Raw genomic sequence first — 24,344 nt, 5'->3', positions numbered from 1 at the left:
CAGCGAGAAACATTTTACCCGATTACACTTATCACTTGAGGGTCAAGTTAGCGAGGATAAGGGCAGAACATAAAGAGAAGGAGACTTTAAGTGGCTGGCAACCATAGTAACAGAGTAAAGTGCCTGACTTGGAGCGCCGTGGGAGAGAAGGCCGTGACCCATCTCTGTGTCGGGGAACATGGGGAATGAGTATTTTTTTTGTGTGAGTGTGTGTGTGTGTGAGAAAGAGGTCAGGGTGATTTCGAAGGGAAATGAAACTACGTCTAAATCTCCCATCTTTCTACTGGGGCGCCATCCTTGAGTCTTCCAGTTGTCTGAATTAGATTTTCTCAGCAGCTTGTACTCATGGGAACTTAGAAGCCCTAGTATTACCCCCTGCCACTTCCTACTGCCCGCCACAAGGGAGTAAACATCAGCTCAAATTTTCATTCATCCATGTACTCCAGAATAGTGTTTTTTTGCAGGTTTCGAAATATGGCAGGACTGCCAAGGACAGGTATCTGTGACCGCTGAAGACATGAGTGACTGGCACACCTGTGAAAACAAAACATATTTTCATGTTACACGTATTTATAAGATCGAACATAAAGTAGGCTTCATTCACAATGCATATGAACCTGTAATATTAGAAGACTGTAAATATTATTCACAGGGATTCCATTGTAATGCCTTAACAGTTAACTAACGGTTTGTGTAACCTCTCTGCATTACATTCATAAACCAGTTGGATTCTACATTAATAGAATATTCCTTTAAAACAAGTTTTGAAACAAATTTTGAAACTAAAGTTTTTGAAACAATGTTCATTGTTAGTTAATGCATTAACTAACTTTAAATAGACAGTTCGGGAGGGGGGGGGGGGGGGGGGGGGGGGGGCTTCATAGCATCATAGTGTACGTAGCCAATCAGCACTCTCTCTCTGTATGAGCCGACTCTCTCAAGATCTAAAGCACTGAGAAGCAGAAGCGTTGAAAGACAGAGCGAGCTCAAAGTGACGAGCTCCCCGTACTGCGCGATAACATTCACACCGATATGAAACAAGAAAAGCCAAAACAATTGCGGAAATAAGACGAGGAAAGACGGAAACGTGTGGTGCACTTGAACCAGGGATTGCCATTATTGGATCACTTTATACCGGCACATGTAATGTCTTGCTGTTGATGATAATCATACGCGCAGAAGCCGTTCTCTGGTCCTAGTCGCGCGTGCAGAGTGGAGGTTGCGCTTGGAAGTATAAAACTTTTTGGTTTGTTTTGTTTTGCATCTGACGTTTTGGATTTAGATTCATTAAAAGTCGACTTCCCGTGATACTGTGGATTTTAAAAGCGAAATACGCGGAGGACCAATATAGTGTGGATTTCCCCCAATTTCTTTTGTTATTCTCTTATTTTACTCTTATTATTTATATTATAATTTCTGAAGGAGCGGGGACGTTCAATAAATTAAGTTTAGCGGATTCGACGCAGGTGCTTCGGTCCTGAAGGGCAGAATGGAATTGTTATTTTGACCCACGATATCACACGGTTCATTCATATTCCACAGCTTCGCTTTTAATAATTTTGAGAGCCAAAGACTGTTCAGTGACGCTCATCGCAACACACCACTGGAATTACAATCATGAACTTTGTTGTTTATTCGATACAATTATTTTTTGCAGCTCTCCTTCATCTGTCTGCTGTAAAGGTAAGGGCTATGCAATTTGGTGGGTTTGAAATGAGAGATAATATAGAGGAATTAAACCATTTGTTTTTTATTAATGTGTGGTCAGTTTACACGCACGAGGACTGAATGCATCTGCCCAGTGCCATTACACCCTTTATACACTAGGTCACCCGAAGTTTCACGTGAAATGTCCTGCTTAAAAGTTAGTTTCTCCAAACGAATATCTGTCATGTCAGGAATAGCCAATTTATCAACAATGTGGCAGCCCGTCTTGTTCCTGTCCTCAGAGGTACAGGGATTCAATCTCAGTTAAGGCAAATACTTTGCTTAATAAATGCAAATTTCAGTTATTATGTGAGACATTAGATAGGCCTGTATTACGTGCTGTAACGCGTCACACGGGAGGTTAAATGGTTATCATTTTCTGTTCTTGTTTAATCATTCTGAATGTAATTTCTTATTGGTAATACTATGAATTCAGTCAAAACATTGGCTTTATGCATTTTATTAGTGCTCGCGATACCTTACGACTTTAAATAATGTAACCAACTGCTCTCTTGTCGAGAATAAGGACAATATATTACCTGAGCTCCTTCGTTTCTTTGTCTCCCGCCTTATTAATTCATTTATTTGAATAGTGATTCGGCAGAGCACGTAGCCTATAGCCTATTTGGTGTCGTGGAACATTTGTATGAGATCAATTACCGTTGTTAGTTTGTTTATATGTTGGTTAGTTGTCTAAATGTTTGGTGCAGAGTATGAAACATGTATGCTTAGAAATGAAGCAGATGGTCTGTGAGGCAAACCGGAGAGATTCTCACGCAACACCGAGAGCTGTTGCGCCAGTCCACCACCTGCAGTCACGCGACCAACCAGCAACCGATCGCGAGCGAGCGAGACGAATCTGTAGGCGGGAAAATAGAACAGTCTGACTCTGAATTGTAGTAGGAGAATCACTGGCTCTCTGAAGCCTCTGAATGACAAGTTGACTCACTTACTAAGATGAAAGAAGATGATATTAGCTTTAAAAAGATTCTAAAAGACTATAAAAAATCTAAAACATTCTAAAAGTAGAAAGCATTCAAACTCCCTTACTAGATTTTGAAAGCGCTGGTGGTTCTCAAGGGTCCAGGACCCACTAGGGGGGCTCAGCAAATTTCCAATGGGACCTCAATGACTTAAAATTATTTGAAATAAGTCTAACTTTATCCAGCTTTATTACAATTCTGAAAAGGGTCTGGTGTGGGTATGTTTGTGTATTACATTGGTGGTAAACCTGAAGGTACTAATATGTGCTCTTTAAGGCTCGATAATGCATAAAATACCAATACCTTTGAAGGCACTGACCCACTGACAAGCTGTTTTAGCCTACCCAAAAAAGATTTGTTTCTGACATTGCATATAAACTGACATAATATTTCTTGCTGTTAATTTGTCCCCTCAGCAGAGATTAATGTTACTGTAAAACACACAGTAGGCTATATAAACAAATGGAATTGGAAGTTAACTTCTGTTTATTATCTATTGAGACTGCAAGTTTGTGTTAATTAAAAGCTGGAAAACAGGCAGCTTTGCCATCATTGCAGCAGTTCCAGAGGAAATATCTTAGTCTAAATGGCGGTGCCTTCGATTATTTTCTTGGCCAATGGGAGGCCAAAAGGTTGAGAACCACTGCAATCTCCTTACTAATATAATAAGCAACTAATTCGTCTAGATTCTGACCATGTGTAGCATAATTAAAGTGATTTTGGTTACGCAAAACTCAAGGAAATGTTCCCTTCTGAGAGTTTCCCAAGCATTATTATTGGTTTGTTTCAGTGGCGTACAAAAATAAGTCACATTATAACTTGTTCTGTGCGATCTGTCACTAACTGTCACTTCTCTGTCCTGATAGGCTGCCCACATACCCAAAGGGGGAAAGGGGGAAGGGGGAAAGAGCGAAAATGATGGTAAGTCCCTTTATATGTGCAGTGTACATAAATGTTGACGTGAAGCATGTATGATATGAAAAATGTATTTGAAATCGGGCTAAGGGTGTAGCACCACCTGGAGGACGTATATGTAATGACAATTACAATGCAAAATTTAAACCACAAATGGTTTTATCCCAGTTCTGAGGCTTGAGAGGCAGATAATTGGCCTTCAAATACTATATGTTTGTGGTTCTCCTCTGTTACGCAACACTCTTTCTCCACTAACAATTTAATGTCACACTCTGACTGAACTTACATAAATATTTGCTTGGACACAGGATTAGGACATATTTCCCACCCTCATTAGGTTGTGCTGAGGATCGTCAAAGTGAATAATTATTCTACCCGCAAGCAACCTTGTGTGGAGTCATTGACCATGGCTGTGTTTGTTTATTAACAAAAACGCTGCATGATTTACCCTTGATTTGTCCTCAAGGTCACAATTATTTGTTAGCAGTGGACCTGGTTGTTTGTATAGTGTCCCTGTTACGTTTCTGAGGGAACGTGTATTGTTATTTTTACATCATTCCCCATCTGCTTCCATTCATAATCACTTTCCCACAACTTAGATCTCCTATGACTTAGCTTAGCATTAAATTAACGTATTAAAATATTAAATCAGTTTGTAAACAGAGACATTACCTCAGTCTAGCTGGTCAAGAGATACTAAATCTAAACTGACCACTTGCGACTTTACACTTTGCTAAATAGAGATATGTGATACAAACATCATAGCCATAAATTAAGAAGTGTCATGATAGGGGCATTAGGTGAAATGTGGCTTGTACAGTACCACCAACAAATTTCTAGCAATTATTAACTTAATCAGCATCATAAATACAGTTGTGTTTGGTTTCTTGCATTCATGGGTGGCATGGAGCGCTCACGCAGGGTGGGCTTCTATTAGAGGTCAGGTGTCTGCAGTAAAGCCTGGCGCCACACTGCCTGAGGTCATAATTTTCCCTAGCAGTTTGCAGGTCATGAGACGCTGGGGTCAGAATGAATGATGGGAAGCCAGCTCAGAGAGGTGCACAGATTGGGCTGGAGTAGGGTGGACGTGCAAGTGGGGCACATGTGCTGGTGTGTGTGGGCCTCAACATGTGTGACATGTCTTTTTTTGCCCACTTGGGAAAGTGAAGTCCCCAATGAGCAGAACAGGCCTGTGTGAAGGTGTGGGGCAATGCTTCTGACTTTAATGGTTGTAGTGGTTTCGTATGTCGTTCCAAACCTGCATTCTGTTATTTTGAAGGTGGAACACAAAAGGGGAAGAATCTTTAGGCTGCTCTTTTCATATTTACCATGACTGTTGGCTATAAAAAGGACAGAAAAAAACACAAATAAAATGACTTATGTGCTATATTTCCCCTCGTGAAAAAGAAGTGCACTTTAGCATGCTTTTTAAAAAGGGGACTTTTTACAGATAAAATCGATTTAAAAGAATATACTCAAGTGCAAACTGAGCGTAATGTTACAATTAAATACATTTATTATAGTTTACATTTTTATTAAATGCAATTAGCTGAACTTTAGAGTGCTTTTTTTTTAAATATGGTAAAAGTGTACTGCCGAGTACTGACAAGAATTTATGGTAAACAAAAATAAACTTGATGTCATTTTTACTTGTATGTCTTGTATTTAAATATATTTGTAATTACACATTTGTACTAATGAAATTAACTTTAATTGTAATAATGAATAACACGCTAAAATTAGAACTATTATCCATAAACTTTACTTGTGCTTTAGTATGTTAGTCAACACATCAAAGCATGACAAAAGTTCATTAAAACATAATGAATTAATTTAAAACCGGTTAAAAGTGTACTTAATTAAACAGTCATTAAAGTACACTTAAGTATCCTTTTATTTCAATAATATTATTATACTTTTAAGATTTGAAGAACACCACATCCAGTACAATTAAGGGCACTTATTTTTCACAAGGGTCAAGTCTTCTGAAGTTGTAGAATAGGTTTGTGTGAGGAACAGACTCAGTCATGGTCGTTATGGACTTAAAATAACGTCATTAAATGGAAAAGAGCCTCAAGATTCTTCAAAAATCCTCTTTTTGTGTTTCACAGACAAAATAACAGCATACAGGTTTCAGAATGATATAAAGGTAAGTAAATAATGAGAGAAATGTCCTTTTTGTGTGAACTATCCCTTTAATTTGACAAAAAAAAATAGTGTGAGAATGGTATGATACCGACTGAACATTTTCGCTTTGCTTGCTCAGTAGTGATTCCCTTCTTGGAAGTGTATAAGAAGAGTGCGTGCAAGACACGAGAGCTGCTGGTAGACATCATTCAGGAGTATCCCGACGAGATCGAGCACACATACATCCCGTCCTGTGTGGTTCTCATGCGCTGTGCCGGCTGCTGCAACGACGAAGCGCTCGAGTGTGTCCCTACAGAGACCCGCAACGTCACCATGGAGGTGAGACTGGTTCAATCCAGTGTGTGCAATCCTTCACCCTGCTTCCTATGAAATCATACTTGCCCAACATGGGACAGTGAGGCGGTGTTAACTGGCATGTCAGCTATGTTGTTTACCACTGCACACTGTGTTTACGCCCCGTTTATGTGGTTGAAGTTGCTCTTGGCCACGGTCAAGGCCTGGCCTTGCCATTTATTCAACAGTGTGTAAGAAAAATTCCTGTTAACTTGAATATTTCAAGCTGTGATTCTACATCATGAGTTTTCTCATTGAAACATAATACATTACAGTCACATTGTATGTAATGCACGAATGTTCACACACGAAGTGCTTAATGCGCTTTTTTTTGTATATTCGTCTAGGTACTGCGAATCAGACAACGTGTATCGGAGCATAAATTTCAAATGAGTTTTACAGAACACACCAAGTGTGATTGCAGGTATGTAAAGGAACAGTTCTTTCTAAAAGGGAAATTATTATCAAAGTTTACTGACTTATTGTTCGCTGTGCTGTTATTTGTTTTCTGTGGGAACATGAAAATGACTAAAAGCTCCATAACAGTTGACTGGAGCACTATTTTCTAAGTCCCTATGCCGGAGTTTTATAATTAAAGGTGCCAAAGGTGCATATTGGGCATCAATTACACCAAAGTTCTCAAGTGTCTTGTGTCCAAATGTCATTGGCATCAAACCTGTTGTGACTGTTTTAATATTTATTTGGAAATAGATTGTAATCAAAGGTTCTTCTAAAATTTGTGTTCCACAGAAAACATAACAGCACCGATTAAGGATGAGTAAATAGTGACTGAATATTCATTTTTAGCAAACTATTCCTTTAAAACATAAAATGTGAATTAAACCTCTGTTGCATCTGTCTTTTTTTAGGCCAAAGGCAGAAGTCAAAGCAAAGAAAGAAAAGTAAGTTTGTTTATTATCATTATTATTATTTTTCTATGTCACAGTTCTGGGTGATTTCAAGAGAACAGATGTTTCTGAAACAGTTAAGATTCATGTGTTGACCGTGTGGATGGTTCTACATGTAGATGGTGCAGGGCATTTCTAAATACACAGATAAAAACTGCAATGACTGTGTTGATTGACTGGCGATGAGAAGCAGCCAGCTGGACACTGTGCTAGCGGCTAACACTTAGCAGCCAGGCTAATCTCAGCCGTCTCTAGCTGTTCGCCTGGGTTGACCAATAAAATTGAGAGCCTAAGATACTTTTAGCAATGTATTCCAGTAGGAACTAGTCGTTCAGAAAAATGTGACTAGTCAGTGGATCGGAGTTTACATTATGTGAATGACTCAGAGTAAGTGCAGCTTTAGCAGTCTTTGCTGTCTGTATGTGAGTGGAGAGACTGTCCTGGATAGCTGAGATGATGTGGGTGTGCATATATCCATCATTGCCAGATTCATGCTGCTTGCATTGTCATAAATGCTGCATCCCATTTGCTTATTGTTCTATCAGTCATTTTAGGGTGGTTCACAGGAACTTTGGCTTGTATGCTAACACTCTAAATTAACTCAGATGTCCACAGCGCCAGTGCAGTTCACTTTGTAAACACACAGCACTCAGAGTTGAATTTATTTTCACTTATATGTAATTCCTAATATAAAGTTCCAGGAATTCCAGCTCACAACGTTTCAAAGTCATCTTGCCACTGTTTTTAAACAAAAAGTGTTCATACGTGGCCACTTCTGCAGTGCCATCAATCCTCTGAAGCTCACCCAGAATATCCTTAAAACTTTACATGCAGACCAAAGGTTATCATTGTTAACTAAAACTAAAACTAAAACTAAACCTAAAACCATAAAACAAATATGTATAAAAAAATTTAATATAGAAATAAATATATTAAAGAGATAAAAACTCTTGCAGCATTATTAACCTGTATATACTGTATATTAAAAACCAAGCTTATTTTATTTCAGCTAATTATCAATTAAGGCAATATTTCTATTTCGTTTAGTTTAAATTGAAACACTAAAATAACTCAAAATAAATAAACCAAAACTTAAAAGTATAAATAAACAAATAAAACAAAAAAATTTAAATGAAAACAGAAAATATAAAAAATAAAATCCTACATTTCAAATGTCAAAACTATAATGGTATATCAATGATACTAAAATAACATTGTCTACTTTAAACCTCTGCTTTGTATTATAAAGAAATGAATATATATTAAAAATTACAAATATGTAATTAACAGACGTAATTGTGAGCGTGTAATAACTGCCACATGAACGGTGGATTTAAAAGCATGGTATTATCAAATAATTTGGATATGCAAAGACTGTGCACTCATATTACTTATGTATAAGAGAAAGTGCAATATGGAATAAGCCTTCTAAATAAAAAAGCCAATCGCTAATTGGTAAAGTCATTTTGAGACGCGCGCTTATGACTGCCCATGGGTATTGGCTCGTCCAGTCAAGGCATAAGAAACAGCATTTATGGCACAGTTCATGACAGATTTTGTTGCTGATTTGAAATATGTTATTTAAATTTGAGTTCGGCATGCAGTTTTTGAGATTCCCCCATTCATTTAGATAGGGCTTGGTCTTGGATGCCCGACAGCTGCCTGGAGGCGTTGCAAATATGGCCGCCGAGTGAGCAGACTTTACTTGCCAAGGGACTTTGGTATTTTTTCATAACAATGCTTAATTGCTTGCTACTTTCGTATTTTGTGAACATTCAATATATTGACTTATATTCAGTGCGTAAAAATCCCTACAACCACAGCTCGTCATGACTCCAACAGCACGCCTTGACACACCCTCAACCCTGTTTCCCCACAACAAAAAAACTAATAAAGTGAATCTCTTGACTGTTCTCACACCCAAACAGTGAAATCAACTTCCACTGAATGCTACAACAGCCAAATCCCTCCTAATCCTCAGGACAAACTCGAGACTCGCTGATTTCAGAAAGAAGAAATTCGTCATGACACAACACCCTAAACCAAAACTGCTTTTCCTTAGACATCTTTTTATAGGAAATATATCTCTATTTCTGGCAGATAATTATTTATAATTTAATGATTGCCATCTGCTGAACATGGCCTGTCTCACAAAGAAAAACTGAAAAAAAAAGTAATTGCATTTGCATACCCACGCTGAATCTGTGCCATCAGAAAGCTTTGCAGATCCTCATGGAAAAGCAGTGCCCAGCATTCACAAATTTCTACAAAATCTCCTGCCCTTTTCATGTTTGCTTCTGAAATATTTTTTGGTAATATGTATTCAGCTACACATAAGAGTGCAAAAAAAAAAAAAAAAGACTTAAGAATCTATGATTGGATCATTATTATGTACTTAAATAACATCAATATTTTCATCAAGAGGTGCATCAATGTTTGGTCAAGATCTTGTATTGACAATGCAGAGACTTTCAGTGAATGTAAGGTCTGAACTCAGAGGAGCCGATTCATGTGTGAAAATGATTCTTCATGTTCCTCACAACCATTCTTTCAGTTTGATCCTGATGAATCTTGACTTTGTCATCCTGGAATATGGCTATGTGTCTTCCTACATGGTGGTTTAAGAAATAAAAAGCTACACACTCCATCAGTTAAAGGTGATCTAAGTAACTTTTTTACCTTAACTGAACAGCTTCAGAGTCATTGGAATGGTTATATGACTTATTTCGGGTTGAACGGTGGTCGTTTCGCACCCCCCTGGTGCCCGTGAGCGGAAAATCCGCACTTGCAACTTTGAGCCGGCGGGTCGCCGGCCGCCGCGTCAGGAAGTATCGCGTGATATCAGGTCTCGCGATGTAAACAATTGCTTTACGGCCAAAAGAAATCTGCTAAAATGCTGTCATTATTGCGCTCCCTCACGCTGTTCGAACCCGAATGAAGAAGACGTTTTAAAGAATGTCCCATCTGCTTTGATGTCGTTGATCTACTAGCCTCTGGTGTCTGAGAATCGCCAACGAGTTTTTACAACAGTGTTGTCAAATATCTATTCCGAAGCTGTGGGGGGAGCTCTAGAGAGAAACCTGCGAGCAAAAAGCGAGAATACAGCGAAGAAATCCCGAAACTACTGAGCCCTGCTTTAACATATCACAAACATATAACATGAAACATAATAATAACTGCAATAATGATCCAGTCATAGTCTCTTAAGTATTTGCCTATTTAAATCCAAGTTTCAAAGCTGCTTCATAGTAATACACAGGAGAGTAACATAATTAATGATGCAACCTTCAAATATGAGACAAATTCATATTCTGCTGTAAAGCAGTGCTAAAAAGACAAAAGTGTCATTATTCAGCTCAAGTCAGTTCAACAACAGTGTCAAAAACTTGATTCAGCTACAAAACAGAAGAGAACAGTGTCGTTATTCATCTAAATTCAGTTCAAGTTTTGTTCTCATCTGATAGTGTCAGTGCATTAAATCAGTAATATTGCTGAATATCAAGGGGCATTTCACAATGCCGGCTGCGCTGCTTTCTCCTCCTTTCTGGCACCGAGTATAATAGCCGCTTGACAAATCGTACAGCTCTGGGTATCCCTGTACAGCTGTGATCAGCTGTTCCTCCATCATGTTGTTACAGAAAGGGTGAAGCCGATTGGTTGGTTCTTGTCACATGACGTGCAGTGCGGCATTCGGAAAAGTTGGGATTTATTCATCACTCTGCGGCGTCGCTCTCTATTGTAAACGTGAAATAACGTGAAATAACCGACTTAAAAGACGCGATATGTGAACTAAGCGTTGTAAAATAAAGCCACGTTTGGTTTGGTTTGATTGATTTTGGGAACAGGAATGTGACCACAATAGACAGTTCATTATTCCCCTAGTAATATGCTTTAAAACGTGGCTGGTGCAATCTAATTTTAGAGCAAGAACAATCCGTTTCGAGTGTGGGGCTTGTCATGTGTCCTCCAGGCCGCTCTGAGGGTTTTACAGCCCATAGTAAAAACCTAATTTGCTCCGTATATATCTCTAAAGACCTCTGACCTGAGACCTGATAACAGACTCTTTTATAGGATGGTTTCAGTTTTTTCTTTTGGGATGAGGTTTTGCTCTTTGTGGCAGCTGTAAGATGGTGGCTGTGAAGACCACCCGCTTACTCTCACACCACAGTTGCTCAAAGCTGACCCTTGCCTGTTTCCACATACTAATCATAGTAGCAAGTGTCTGTCGTTAACCCACTTTTATTTTTAGCCTTTTAAATAGTAGGTGATCCTGAGACAGAGGCTATTGTTGGTTACTGTGAGCTGTTTCACAAACCTCATTTAGCACTATTGTGTCTTAAACTGTGTTTGAGTATACATAGATCCCAAAAGGATCTGAAGCCACAAAAGCCAGTCCATTGTGTTACATAACAGAAATGTTAAATCAAATGGCAGTCATTTTAGGGGAAAATAGCAAAAGAAGGCTTTTTACCCAAGCAACACATGTATGCATTTAGCAGATGCTTTGATCCAAAGAAACTTACAAAATCAGAACAAAAAGCAATTTGTCAATGAGCCAACAATATTCACAATATACAATGTCAGATTTATTAAGTCAAGTTACCTTCACAATAGAAATTGTTTCAAAGCAGCTTCATAATAATGAACAGGAAAGTAGCAGAATTAATGTTGACTTAACTAAAAAAAATTATAATTAAGTAAATAAACTTCATGGTTAATCAAAAAAAAAAAAAAAGTAATATGGAATTGTCATTATTTTTGTTCAATTAACCATTACGTTTATTTACTTAAATAATTTTAAGGCAACAGGTTTACTCATTTTTTTAAGTAATTGAACTGAACACTTTTCACAGTATGAGACAAATTCAAATTCTGCTTTAAAGCAGCTGTAGCAGGACACTAGTGTTGTTATTCAGCTCAAATCAGTTCAGTAACAATTCAGTTCAGTTCAAGAACGGTTCAAAAGTTCATTCATTATGAAACAGCTTTAGTTCAGCTATAAAGCAGAAGACGTTTTAGTTTAAAATGTCAAGTGTCATTTAAAAATGGCTCAGAAAGTTAAGGCAGTGTTGATAAAAACTCTTGCAGCATTTGATTTTGCACTTAATTACGCTTTAAGTGTCCCAACAGCGGTAGGTTCAGGTCAAGGAACGCGCCCCGTTTAATTGGATGTGCGGCGGCTTTGTGTATTTCTGCACCTTGCTAGGTTAATGTGAGCGTACAGAGATGGATCAGGTTAGCTGAGAAGGCTAAATGAAATCCGTTGAATGGGGCTAAATGCTGACGCTGTCTCTCAGCACGTAGGCAAGCGGGGGGCGGGGAGTCCAGCGACTTTGGGTTCTGATTCACAAGCTCAAGTTCAGCTCCTTGTACTTCGATCCTTACCTCTAAGCTCCTCAAACACACACACACACACACACGTGATACGGCTCAAACTATTCAGCTGCTTATATGGACTATAGCGTCTGTCGTTGATTCCTCATGAGGGCTGTCCTTGACACGCTGCTTCTCGCTTTAATTGGTAGTGATTAGGGTTGTCACAATAGCAACATTTCAGTAGTCAATACTAACACCAGTCCAGTTTCACGACTGATAGAATCAATTCTGAAACCACAGCAAAAATTAATAATGAATATGTATACTACTTTATTTAAAATGTTAATATAAATATACAAATTAGGTTCAAAACAGTGGCATATAGCCTTTACACTACCGTTCAAAAGTTTGGGGACTGTAAGATTGTATGTTTTTGAAAGAAGACTTTTCTGTTCACCAAGGCTGTATTTATTTTATTACAAATACAGGAAAAAAAGTAATATTGTGAAATACTACATCTGTGCTGACTAAAATTATACATTTCTTAAACTAATTTTGAACATTAGTGTGAGTAAACATTAAAAAAAACTATATTTAACTGAAATAAATGAAAAACATAAGACTTTTTTTAGTATCAACTTGTTACCGGAGTACCTGTACTTTTGACATCTCTAGTGCTGATAGATCTTTCTCAGCATGACTGTTCGAAACTTCATTTAGATATCCTATTCTTGCGTTATTTTCCTTTTTTGCAGAAAACCCAGAGTGGGGAGGGTTAAAAGCCGAAAGAGAGCGAGAGAGGGCGATACGGGCGATCTCAACGCCTCGGCTCACCTGCGCTCAAGCAGTATTTTGCTCTCAGTCATTGGCTTTATTTCAGGGCAGTTTGTTTGCACTTTGTAATCTCACTCAGTCTGCATTTATTTGTACTCATATTCACACTGTTGGCCCAAGGCCTGCAAAGAGGAAAGCAGCCAAAGGTAAATAAACAGTGGTCGCATGGCTGTCTCTGTCATTATCATACTAATGTGCTGCCACAGCTGGGATGACGCCACGCTCATGTGATCCCTCACCTGTATTCCAGCCCCCTTGATGTTTCTGACAACAGAAGCTTGAATCTCTTGGAGATGGGCTCTTGTCTGCACTACACTAAAACAAGTTAAAGAGTTAGTTCACCCAAATTCTGTCATTAATTACTCACCGTCATGTTGTTCAAAATCCGCAAGACTTTTGTTGATGATGAATGAAGATCTTTTTAATGAAATCTGAGAGCTTTCTGTCCCTCCATGGACAGTCTATGCAACTACCACAAATAGAGATCGTAAAACTAATTAATATGAATTGAATTGAATTTAGGCGTTTAATCACAAATAAACATTGATCAGCAAACATAAACAGAAGCTCAACCGAACCAGCTTGAAGCACGAGAATAAACCTCTTTGGTTCTTGCTGAAGCTCAAACGTGCTGCGTAACATGAGAATGAACCTCATTGGCTCTTGCTGAAGCTCAAACGTGCTGCGTAACATGAGAATGAACCTCATTGGCTCTTGCTGAAGCTCAAATGTGGTGCGTAACACGAGAATGAACCTCATTGGCTCTTGCTGAAGCTCAAACGTGCTGCGTAACACGAGAATGAACCTCATTGGTTCTTGCTGAAGCTCAAACGTGCTGCGTAACACGAGAATGAACCTCATTGGTTCTTGCTGAAGCTCAAACGTGCTGCGTAACACGAGAATGAACCTCATTGGTTCGTGCTGAAGCTCAAACGTGATGCGTAACACGAGAATGAACCTCATTGGCTTTTGCTGAAGCTCAAACGTGCTGCGTAACACGAGAATGAACCTCATTGGGTCTTGCTGAAGCTCAAACATGCTGCGTAACACGAGAATGAACCTCATTGGTTGTTGCTGAAGCTCAAACGTGCTGCGTAACACGAGAATGAACCTCATTGGGTCTTGCTGAAGCTCAAACGTGCTGCGTAACACGAGAATGAACCTCATTGGCTTTTGCTGAAGCTCAAACGTGCTGCGTAACACGAGAATGAACCTCATTGGTTCTTGCTGAAGCTCAAACATGCTGCGTAACACGAGAATGAACCTCATTGGTTGTTGCTGAAGCTCAAACGTGCTGCGTAACACGAGAATGAACCTCATTGGGTCTTGCTGAAGCTCAAACATGCTGCGTAACACGAGAATGAACCTCATTGGTTCTTGCTGAAGCTCAAACGTGCTGCGTAACACGAGAATGAACCTCATTGGTTCTTGCTGAACTTTAAACATGCTGCGTAACACGAGAATGAACCTCATTGGTTCGTGCTGAAGCTCAAACGTGCTGCGACCCGCGTTTAATTCCAGCTCAAAGTCATTTGCAGTTCCCGTTCCCCACTCTCTCCACCTCACGCTTTCCAGTAAAAATCTCTACTGTCCCTATCCAAAAAAGGCCAAAAACATAACTTTAAGAGGAAATTTGGACTAAACCACTCAATTCATATTGATTAGTTTTACGATCTCTTTATCTCTTTTTTGGGTGAACTAAAACCTGTTTTGTTCAGTTTAAGCAAGTAACACTCCTCATATAATTATTTTTTTAAATAAATAATTTTGTTTACATAGTATTTTCACTTGACACCAGAGTGTTGATGTGCTTTACTGACTGCAGAAATTATTGTGGCTTCTGTTTTTTTTATTTTTTTTTTTATAACAGATAATATGATGCACAATATGAAAAGACATCACAATAAATATAAATGATTTTACAGTTGTTTTTATTTGTAGTAAGTAAGCTAAATAAAACACTGCCAAAAAGTTTAGTTTTATCTTAAGTGAAAAATATGCTGTCATATAGCTAATTTGACTTTTGTTTTTGGTGAAATTAAGACTGAAAATTATTATATTGACCTACATTTTAGCTTATGTTTGAAGAAAATATATTAATTAAGTATGGTATGGTCTTTATCATGAAATTGACTTTGTATGGATGTTTTTGGGAAAATAAATATTTTGATTAATATTACAACAAAATGTATGGTTTGAACCAAACCAAAATACAATTTTAGAAAAGTATATTTTTTTAAACTGTTATGCAATTAAATTTAATCAATTTTAGATACTGTGTTTGTGCATGAAACCATTTTAGAAATGATTCAACATCGTACTGCTATACTGTGGCACTTGACCAAGCCATTTTTGCAAACATTGCTTTTGCGTCATACTGCTTTCAGTTGTGTATGTGAAAGTGTGTGTGTGAATGCAGCTGTCTGTGTCAGTCCAATAACTGTTCCTAGCTGAATTCAATGTTGCCACTAATCACCATGTCTCATGTGTGATGGATCGATGAATGAATGGATGAATTCACACACAATCTCAGCTTTCTTTCTGCCGTTAATGCTAACCATCTTTAAAACTGAGCAAAAATCAAACAAAAAACTGATCCGGTGGAGGTTGTGTGTGATGGCGAGGTGCATGAGTGTGTGTGTGCGTCACTCCAGCGCTGTGTCCAGATCACTAGTGCTTAGATGTCTCTCTGTCTCTCCTTTCTGCTTCCCTTGCAGCCACTGTGAGCCTTGCTCAGAAAGAAGAAAGCGCTTGTATGTGCAGGACCCCCTCACCTGTAAATGCTCCTGCAAATTCACACAATTGCAATGCAAGTCCAGACAACTTGAGTTAAACGAAAGAACTTGCAGGTTTGTTTATGAACTGTCACGACGTGCAACATGCATCTTCTCATCCAGTCCCATCTGAAGCTCTTTCTCTTTGCATGCTTATAGCGCTTGTTGCATTTTCCCTCTTATATGTGCATGTTTAGGATGACGTATCGTGCGTGTGTGTGTGTGTGTGTGTGGTTTATTGCTTTGAGATTCAACCTTTGATGTCAGAATCTAGTGCATTACTGCCTCGCACTAATAACGACATCATGTTTTCTGGTGTCAACACTTGGCGTTGAGCATAGAAATGATTAATGGACTGAATTCGCTGACATTAACAAGATATTCTGTCAACAAGCAATATGACTTTGTGTTTTTGAGTAAACAGGCAGGGATGGTGCATATGTGTGTGTGTTTGTAAAGTGCACTTCACACATACTGCTCTCATTGATTCATTCTGTCATGTCAGTTATTGCCGTTTTTTGTTCATAATGAGTCAGAAGTTAATTTGGCAAGAGCACGTGCCATTAGCTCTTCAAGTTTCAGATGCATAATATGAGATCGTGTTAAATTGTACAGTATATGTAAATATAAACGTGTCCATGCTGTATGCTTCTCATCAACTGCCCCACTAATTTGAACTGTGCGATCTTCTGAGGCCTTTCCTGGCATTCTGTATATGTTGTACACATTTTATTGTTATATTTAGTGGAGATCACTGCATACTTTGATCCTGTGGTCGTTCCACCCAAACCAAATTTTATCCATAAGTCTTCATTCAAAAGTCTAACCTCTGAACATTTTTACATAACAACATAATCCCATACTACCCATACGTAGTCACGTTATGCAACAGAGCACACTGCACAAAATACAGTGTCACACAATACAATGATCAGACTGCCAGCGATGCAAAATAACTGTATCTAGCTTAAAGATGATAACATGACACACTCATGTCTTCAAATCTTAAAAGTATGTTTACTTGCAGATAATATAATATAAATGAAATAAAAGGCCACTTAGGTGCACTTAAAGAGAGTACACTATCAAATGAAAAGTATTAAAGATTATTGTTTTGATGTGATTTAAATAAGTGCACTTATTTTGATGTGTTGATTAAGTGTCCGAAAACATTACATTTCACACTTAAGTATTTTCTTTTAAAGTATATTATTTCATAAGGCCATTTGTCATGCTCATGCAGTTTTCATTTTATTGTGAACAAAGTATAGTAGGTGAACAAGCTTAGCTCTGACTGGTTGTGGGGTTTTGGGTTGGTCAAGTGACAGGCTTTCCTTGACATATATTGGCATAGCTTCCCCTGTGCAGATCTCTAACCAATCCACTGTTCTCTTTCAGATGTGAAAAACCAAGATGATGAGCGGCACGCTGGGCAGAACATTGAATGAAGGAATTTTTTTTTACAGCACAGCACTTTTTAAACCTGAGGATGCATTCCCTGGACGAACTGCAAACACTACCCTGAACGAAAGACAAAGAATGAAATGAGGGCAGGAGATATCATCCTAATGTATATTTTTAAGATATTAATATATGAATATATAGAATATATATTATATATATTAAATGACAACGTGTGTCGCTGCTATCACCTGAATTACTACAAACAAGTAAACGAAGACGCTGCTTGGCGTGTGAATGGGATAAATTGCAGTGTCACTGCACCTGGGCCTGTGATTGGACAGAACACAGTGAGGTAATGCTTCACTGGATCATCCGGCTGTGGATTCACATCTAAAGACTCGGATCGAATGTCCAAGACTTCACTGAGAGGTGCAAACGATAACCTCCACCCCTTTATATGAACAGTTACAGACTGTCAATCAAAGGAGAGGAAGTGACATAGTAACTAGACTCTTTCCGGACTGTTCGGAACAGTGGGTCCAGGCACGGGATACGAATGCGGAACTATCTATTTCTGTGATGTCACTCTTACTAGGGTGAAGTCTTAGTCAAAAAGACACCTGTACTGACTAACATCCGATAGGACTTGGTGTGATAATACTAAAGGGATATTACATGTATGTATATATGGAAATAATAAAAAAAAAAGGATAAATGTGACAAAACTTTTACCAAGGAATGGAATCATTCAGTTCACAACAGTAGTAAAAGATAACTTAAATATTTAGGTTCATAACGTTTTCCAAAGAGAATATTGCACACAACTTTAGGAACTGTTCATTACCACACAACATCTGTATATACATATCTAATATCCCTTTATGTAGTTCACTTCATCTAATTTATAATGTTAGAATATTTTCAGTATTCTGTGTATTTAATTTGGTCTATTTATATGCAGTGTTATTGTTGATATTGTTTTGCTTTGTTTCCTATCGAAAAACTGTGGACGGCTTTTATAGAACGAAAGAGAGACAAACACTTCAACATTCCTGAAAGCGCCTTTTTTGTTTATTTCAACATTTTTGTATCAGCCATCAGTTTGGTGGAGATACGAGACCTGCGGACGAGAACACTAAACATTCTCTTTGTGTGAAAGTGCCAGAAATGTGTGTTTTTTTCTTTTTTTTCTTTGTTTGTTTTCCATGTACAGCCACATTTTCAGTATATTTTCACAGTAATATATTTATTGGTGCTGTTAAATATTAACATCCTTTTGTGTTTTTAGTATAACTATTAAACATATTTATTTTCAAATGATATTGTTTTTTATTAAAGCAAAAATGGATTTCTGTTTGGTGAGTGTTTTTGTCAGTCCACAATTTGCAGTTGCACGCACTGCCATTATGTCAAAAATGTTGATACATTTTTCAAAAGGAGAAAAAAAAACGTATTATCCACTAACTGTAGGACAATGCACAAATGACACATTAAGACTAGTTGCTGTAAAGCAATAAAGAATGCCTACTATCAGATATTCCAAAAAAGCTATTATAAAACAACTTCTCTAAAAATTTGCTTCTCTTTTCCATTCAAAAATAGTGAATGGTTATTTATGCTGCCAACCTCCAAAAAGGACCAAAAGAAAAAAGCACAAAATCATATGGCCACTATTCCAGGTCTTCTGAACCCATATAGCTTTCTATGAGACAAAAGGTCAAAATTGAAGTAATTATGTTTGCTCCATTTTTTTTTTAATCAGGGTATTTGATCATAACAGCTTAAATACATAAATAAATAGACATGAAATATTGATTTGCTTTGAAATTATTTTATTAACTTGCCTCACCTGACAACTGTAGCGAGTATTGTGTAAACAACATGAGCCCCTTTCACACAGAGATTCCGGAAAATACACGGAAAAAGTGACACAGGATTTGACCCGGGTTCGTTTGATTTTGGTTCATTCACACTGCCAGAGATTTTCCGGAATCAGAGAGTGCGTTCACACACAACCCGTAAAAATCACGTAAAGACACGTGACAGACGTGACGTAATGTCTCAGCAGCGTCTTAAGTTTGCTTATGAGCTGCGATTTCTCTCTTGAGAAACCACACTTGTGCATTTTTTGCTCTGATTCGATCATAAACTTACGCATTTACGTACCATTTCACAGCTGGCGAACGATCCCGGCTTCAGCGTCATCAATACGACACGGCATTATTACGGCGTTCCGGGACTGAACACGGCAATGTTACTAGGTCCCCAACCCGGCATCGATGCCGGCATCAATCCCGGGTCGTGTTTGCGTTCACACAGACGCCGTTCTGGCAATTTCCCGGCAATTTGCCGGGATCATCGCGCTGTGTGAAAGGGGCTATGGAGTACACAGGAGAATAAACCACACATTAAATCATGTACGAGAACCGACAACTAAACTGAACACAACAGGGAGTATAAATACCAGGCGAGCATAATGACAGACAGGTGAAAACCATGTGTAACCATAGAATATACAATCAGTAATCAAGGAAACCAAAACTAAACAGAGAGGGGAAACAGGAACTAACGAAAACAGGAAGTCCAAAACCGTGGCAGTAGTCTCCCCCTACTGGAAGGCAAGTCCTCGTGCCATAACAGAATGTCCAACTGAGGAGGGAGGGGGCCTAAGAGGGGGACAAGGGGCTGGCGGAGAATATGACACAGGAGGAGATGATAACTGGAGGAGGTGCCAGGGAGGAGACGAGAGGAGAAGGAGACTGGTTGGAACCCAGATTACTGCCAAGACGAAGTCCCACAGCAGAGTCGAGGGAGGGAGGAGCTATGGTGGAGACCCAGAGGGGCGACAGACTGAGATGTAGCCAATGGAAGTGGAGACCCAGGCGAAGCCTAAAAGCCAATGAGACCACGAGACAACGGTGGACGAGCGTCTGAGGTGGAGACCGAGGCAGAGCTGGAGGGATGGCAGAGCCTGACGGAGCTAAAGGGGTGGAGGGACGAGCCAGGTGATCCTCTTGCCAAGGCGGAGCTGAAGGCCAGTATCCTGCTCCGCCTTGGGAAGGGGATCCCCATGACTCCTGACCTGAGGCAGATCCATACAGCAGAGTGGAGTCAATAGAGGGGGAGCCGAGGGACTGAAGGGAAACACCGGAGGCGAGTGTTTAGAAGAGAAAGTGGGATAGGAAGACTGGGTGGGATCTTCAGAGTCACCAGAAACTAAGAGCTGGACGGGACAAACGGAGACGCAGGAGACTTTGAGTAGTGCGGTGATCAGCGGAGATTAAGGAGACTTCGAGCTGGGTGGGACCACGAGAAAGGGAGACTCTTTCATCCCCTCTTACTCCACAAGGGCACCCAGTGGCACAGGTTATGTTGCCGGTTCACGCAGCTGGTCAGACTCTGCATTGGGCTCATGCACCTAGGTGATGAATGGCTCAGGTGTGGTCTCTGGCACTGGCATCGCGGCAGGCTCAGTCTCCATCATATAATCTGTAAGCGGTGTGAGAGGTGGCTAGCTGGGCTCTGGGTCCGGAGAGGGGCTGGTGATGTCTTCCCCCAAGGGGCAGGTAGTGTTGGGAGATCCACATCTCACCAGCACCCCCTCTGCAAAGATCCCTCGAGGACCATCCAAGGACAGGCGTTCCTTGGACCACTCGTTGAGGCTGGTCCAAGGTAATGTGTGAAGCACGCCAGATCGAGAAAATTCCTTGTGTGGTCCTCCAGTCTTTCTGCTCGAGGCAGGGAAGTGGGAGAAGTCAGTTCTTCTGTAACATGCAGTGTGGTAAACAACACACACAAAGAAGGAATACTTTAATTATACTGTAAATATAGGCGATCGTTAGGAGTACACAGGAGAATAAACCACACATTAAATCTTACACAAGAACAGACAAGTGAACTGAACATAACAAGGAGTATAAATACCAGGTGAACATATCTGACAGACAGATAAAAATCATGCATATCCATAGGAACAGGATATAAAACTAAACAAAGCAGGAAAACAGGAACTAAAAGAAACAAAACAGAAAATAAAAATTATATTCCAGAACAGTGACAAAAAAAAAAAAAAAAAGGTCTGCAAAGTTTATGTGAGACTAAACAAACAGACTATTACATTGCACTGCTGCTGTGGCCATATCTACAAATATGGATTATTGTCCAGCATTTTTGTCTGCCCCCTCAAGATACCATTTTTATCAGTGAGATAAAAAAATTAAAAAAAATTAAAAAAAATTGCTGCAGCGATTATGTCACGTTGTGGGTTGTTCCTTGTTCCTGTTTCATGTATGTCATGCGATCCCTTGTTCAAGTCATGTGATCCTGCCATGTGTTCCCTTGTCTGATGTGTCATGTTGCCATTGGTTCATTGTTCACAGGTGTCCCTTGTCTAGTTGTTAGTCTTGTGTATTTAAGCCCTCATGTTTGCCCTGTGTCTTTGTCTAGTATTGATTGTTTCCTGTCCAGGTTTTTTGTTCTTGTTTTGAGTTTCCAGTTTTCAGCCTTTGTTTGATAATTAAAGTTGCACTTGGGATCGCTACATCTTGCCTCCAGTGGAATCATTCATAACAGATGATGTATTTTTGTAGGCCAGTTAAAAAGTTAGCATCACCCTGGTTTCCTTGAGAAAAAAAATATATACTTTCCATTGGCTTTTGGACGATTGCAGAAAAACTCTTGTGACCAACAAAAGTGTATGATTCTTATATGTTTTGAAATCACAAATAAACACAACCTTTATGAATATTGAAGCCTAAATACAATCGCCAGAAGAAAAAAGCGAAATAATGTAGGCTATAAATAAACTACACAACAGTTCGATGACTTCAATGTCAGCACCATTAATCTTCCAGCGATTCTTTCTTCTTTATCAAAAAAAAAAAAAAAAAAAATTCCCCAAAAGTTACAGTTAGAATAGTTTGCAAGAGTGCGATTATAAACTGTAAGAGCAACTAGTAAGTAGATGAGTTTACTTGTTCAGTGTGATGACATTTTCCTTTTTCAAGAAAAATATCACAAAGGTGTATTATGTCACATTAGTTTCGATTCGTTATGCTTTGTCATCACCTGCCTACGTCACGGACAGCTGTGCACTCATCAGTCACCATCATTAACACCTGTATATATGTTCAGTTCTGTTTCAGTCCAGGGTCCGGTTGTCTATGTTCAGAGTGTGTTGTAATCCGTTTGCCTTCCTGTTGGATTGTAAGAGAATAAACCTTTTGAATTGAATCGTATACGTCTTCCTCATCTGTCTGCCAGCAACCTCCCATGACATATTACTGATGTATTTTATGTAAAATAATAAAATGTGAAAATATCTTGAGCTTGTATTCATCACATAACTTATTTCAGGCAAACCAAGACCCATTGACTTCAGGACCATGGAAACAGAAATTCAAAAATGCACTTAAACTTAAATTGTTTTTAATTTTTTTTTTTTTTATATATAAAATCTTTAATGCTCATTATTGTGACTAGTTATGCATTAGTTATACTCATCTTGGACTGGGCTATTAAATATGTATACAATAATAAGAAGACACTTCAATAATGTAGACAAAAAGAAAATGAAATCTATAGAAACAGGGTTTCTGTATTGTCCTGTATTGAGCACCAAATTACTGATTCAAACAGTTTTATAACAGCCCTAAAATGAAACTGAGAGTAAACTGACCTCATGGGTTAGTTGCACTTCCTTATAAGATCATACGAGTTACAGGAACAATTTACTTATGAAACACCATTATTAAGGTTACTGATATAGATTACAGCACTTTTTACAGTACTTTTTACAGTACAATTACTTTTTAATCTGAAATCCTGACAGGGATTATAAGCAGTGCTTTATTGTCCTCTGCCTTTGGTTGTGTCAAATGAATGTGAGAACCTTCAGAAGGAGATATAAATAAACGTACACCTTCAGAAAGCTCTCAGATCTTCTTATGTTTGACTTGTAAATGAACAGTTTACTGTAAAGTATTTTTTGTTCTAATTTAATCTCCTTAGAGTTGCTCCAAACATCTCAGGGTTATGTACATAACTCCGGTTCCCAGAGAAGGTAACGAGATGATGTGTCAATTGCTGACGCAATGGGGACGCGGAACCTGTAACTTCATGCCAAAGTCGCCTGCAAGACGTCATCAGATTCACATTTTCTGAAGGAAGACGCACAGGCATGCCTGAAGCATGGTAATGTAACACAGCGTCTGGTTCCCTTCTCAGGGAACCGAGGTTACATACGTAACCCTAAGACGTTCCATTTTCTAGGGAACTCGATCCTGCATCAGTTGCTGATGGTCTCAACTAGCTCAGTACTACAGGTGTAAGAAAAGAGTCTTAAGCTTCATGCTCAACAGTTTCTGAAATGGGGACTCCTATTTTAGACCAGTCTGAGCCACAGCTACAGGACAACTCAAGAGCAGAGCTAACAGGGGAGACTATAGACATAGCCTCAGATAAGTCCATAGCACCACATCCATCAGCCAACCAGCTGAAGATGAAATACAGAGTTGCTTGCAGCAACCTTACATATGATCCCAGACCTGAACACAAGCCTAAGAGAGCAGCATAGCGAAGGGAGCTTGCAAAGGCAGAATTCCCAACTTTCAGACTAATGATTTCTTCTGGGGGGGCAACAGAGAATGAGTCGTCAATTGCGATACAAACCCTTCCAACTGTCAAGCCCTGCTCCCACCTTCGAGTAGTCTGTTAGGATGCCAATCCATACACAAGTAGCATAATCCTACTTCATTCCTCAAAATTGACAGAAAGGGAAGGATGGCAAGGGAGAGAGTGGAGGTCCCACTCAATCTCAACTACCAATAGGGCTGTGCGATTAATCATAATTGATTTCAATTCTGTCTTCCAACGATTATGAAAACAAGATAATCGAGGTAAAACGATTATTGTGACGCTGCCACATTCCATCCAGCACACCTTCCTTTTGTTCACAGCGGTGCACTTTCGTTCCTCCCTAAAATCCCACACTTAACATCCAAATCAGTGAGTGTTGTAAAATG

The 24,344-nt window shown here is 39.0% G+C and overlaps 1 protein-coding gene across 6 annotated transcripts; it reads left to right on the top strand.

Annotated features, from left to right (window-relative positions):
• The first annotated feature begins 954 nt into the window (after positions 1-954).
• On the top strand, positions 955-18,676 carry vegfaa (vascular endothelial growth factor Aa). 6 transcript variants are annotated; one of them, XR_014624996.1, is made up of 7 exons: positions 955-1,683; positions 3,557-3,611; positions 5,872-6,071; positions 6,434-6,510; positions 6,956-6,988; positions 13,066-13,290; positions 15,862-15,991. XR_014624996.1 is itself a non-coding variant. In XM_084385096.1 (7 exons), the coding sequence occupies exons 1-7, from the start codon at positions 1,618-1,620 to the stop codon at positions 17,333-17,335; spliced, it is 579 nt and encodes a 192-aa protein (XP_084241222.1). In that variant the 5' UTR covers positions 955-1,617; the 3' UTR covers positions 17,336-18,676. The 6 variants fall into 6 exon arrangements, 5 of the variants coding, with proteins under 5 accessions (XP_084241222.1, XP_084241220.1, XP_084241224.1 ...); XM_084385096.1 differs by lacking the exon at positions 13,066-13,290 and adding an exon at positions 17,317-18,676 and having other exon boundaries at positions 5,875-6,071; positions 15,862-15,993; XM_084385094.1 differs by lacking the exon at positions 13,066-13,290 and adding an exon at positions 17,317-18,676 and having other exon boundaries at positions 15,862-15,993.
• The last annotated feature ends 5,668 nt before the right edge of the window (positions 18,677-24,344 follow it).

Source organism: Rutilus rutilus (assembly GCF_951802725.1).
Source record: "Rutilus rutilus genome assembly, chromosome: 17".
NCBI lineage: Eukaryota > Metazoa > Chordata > Actinopteri > Cypriniformes > Leuciscidae > Rutilus > Rutilus rutilus.
The sequence above is the reverse complement of the archived record's forward strand: the minus strand, read 5'-3'. Positions and strand labels throughout refer to the sequence as shown.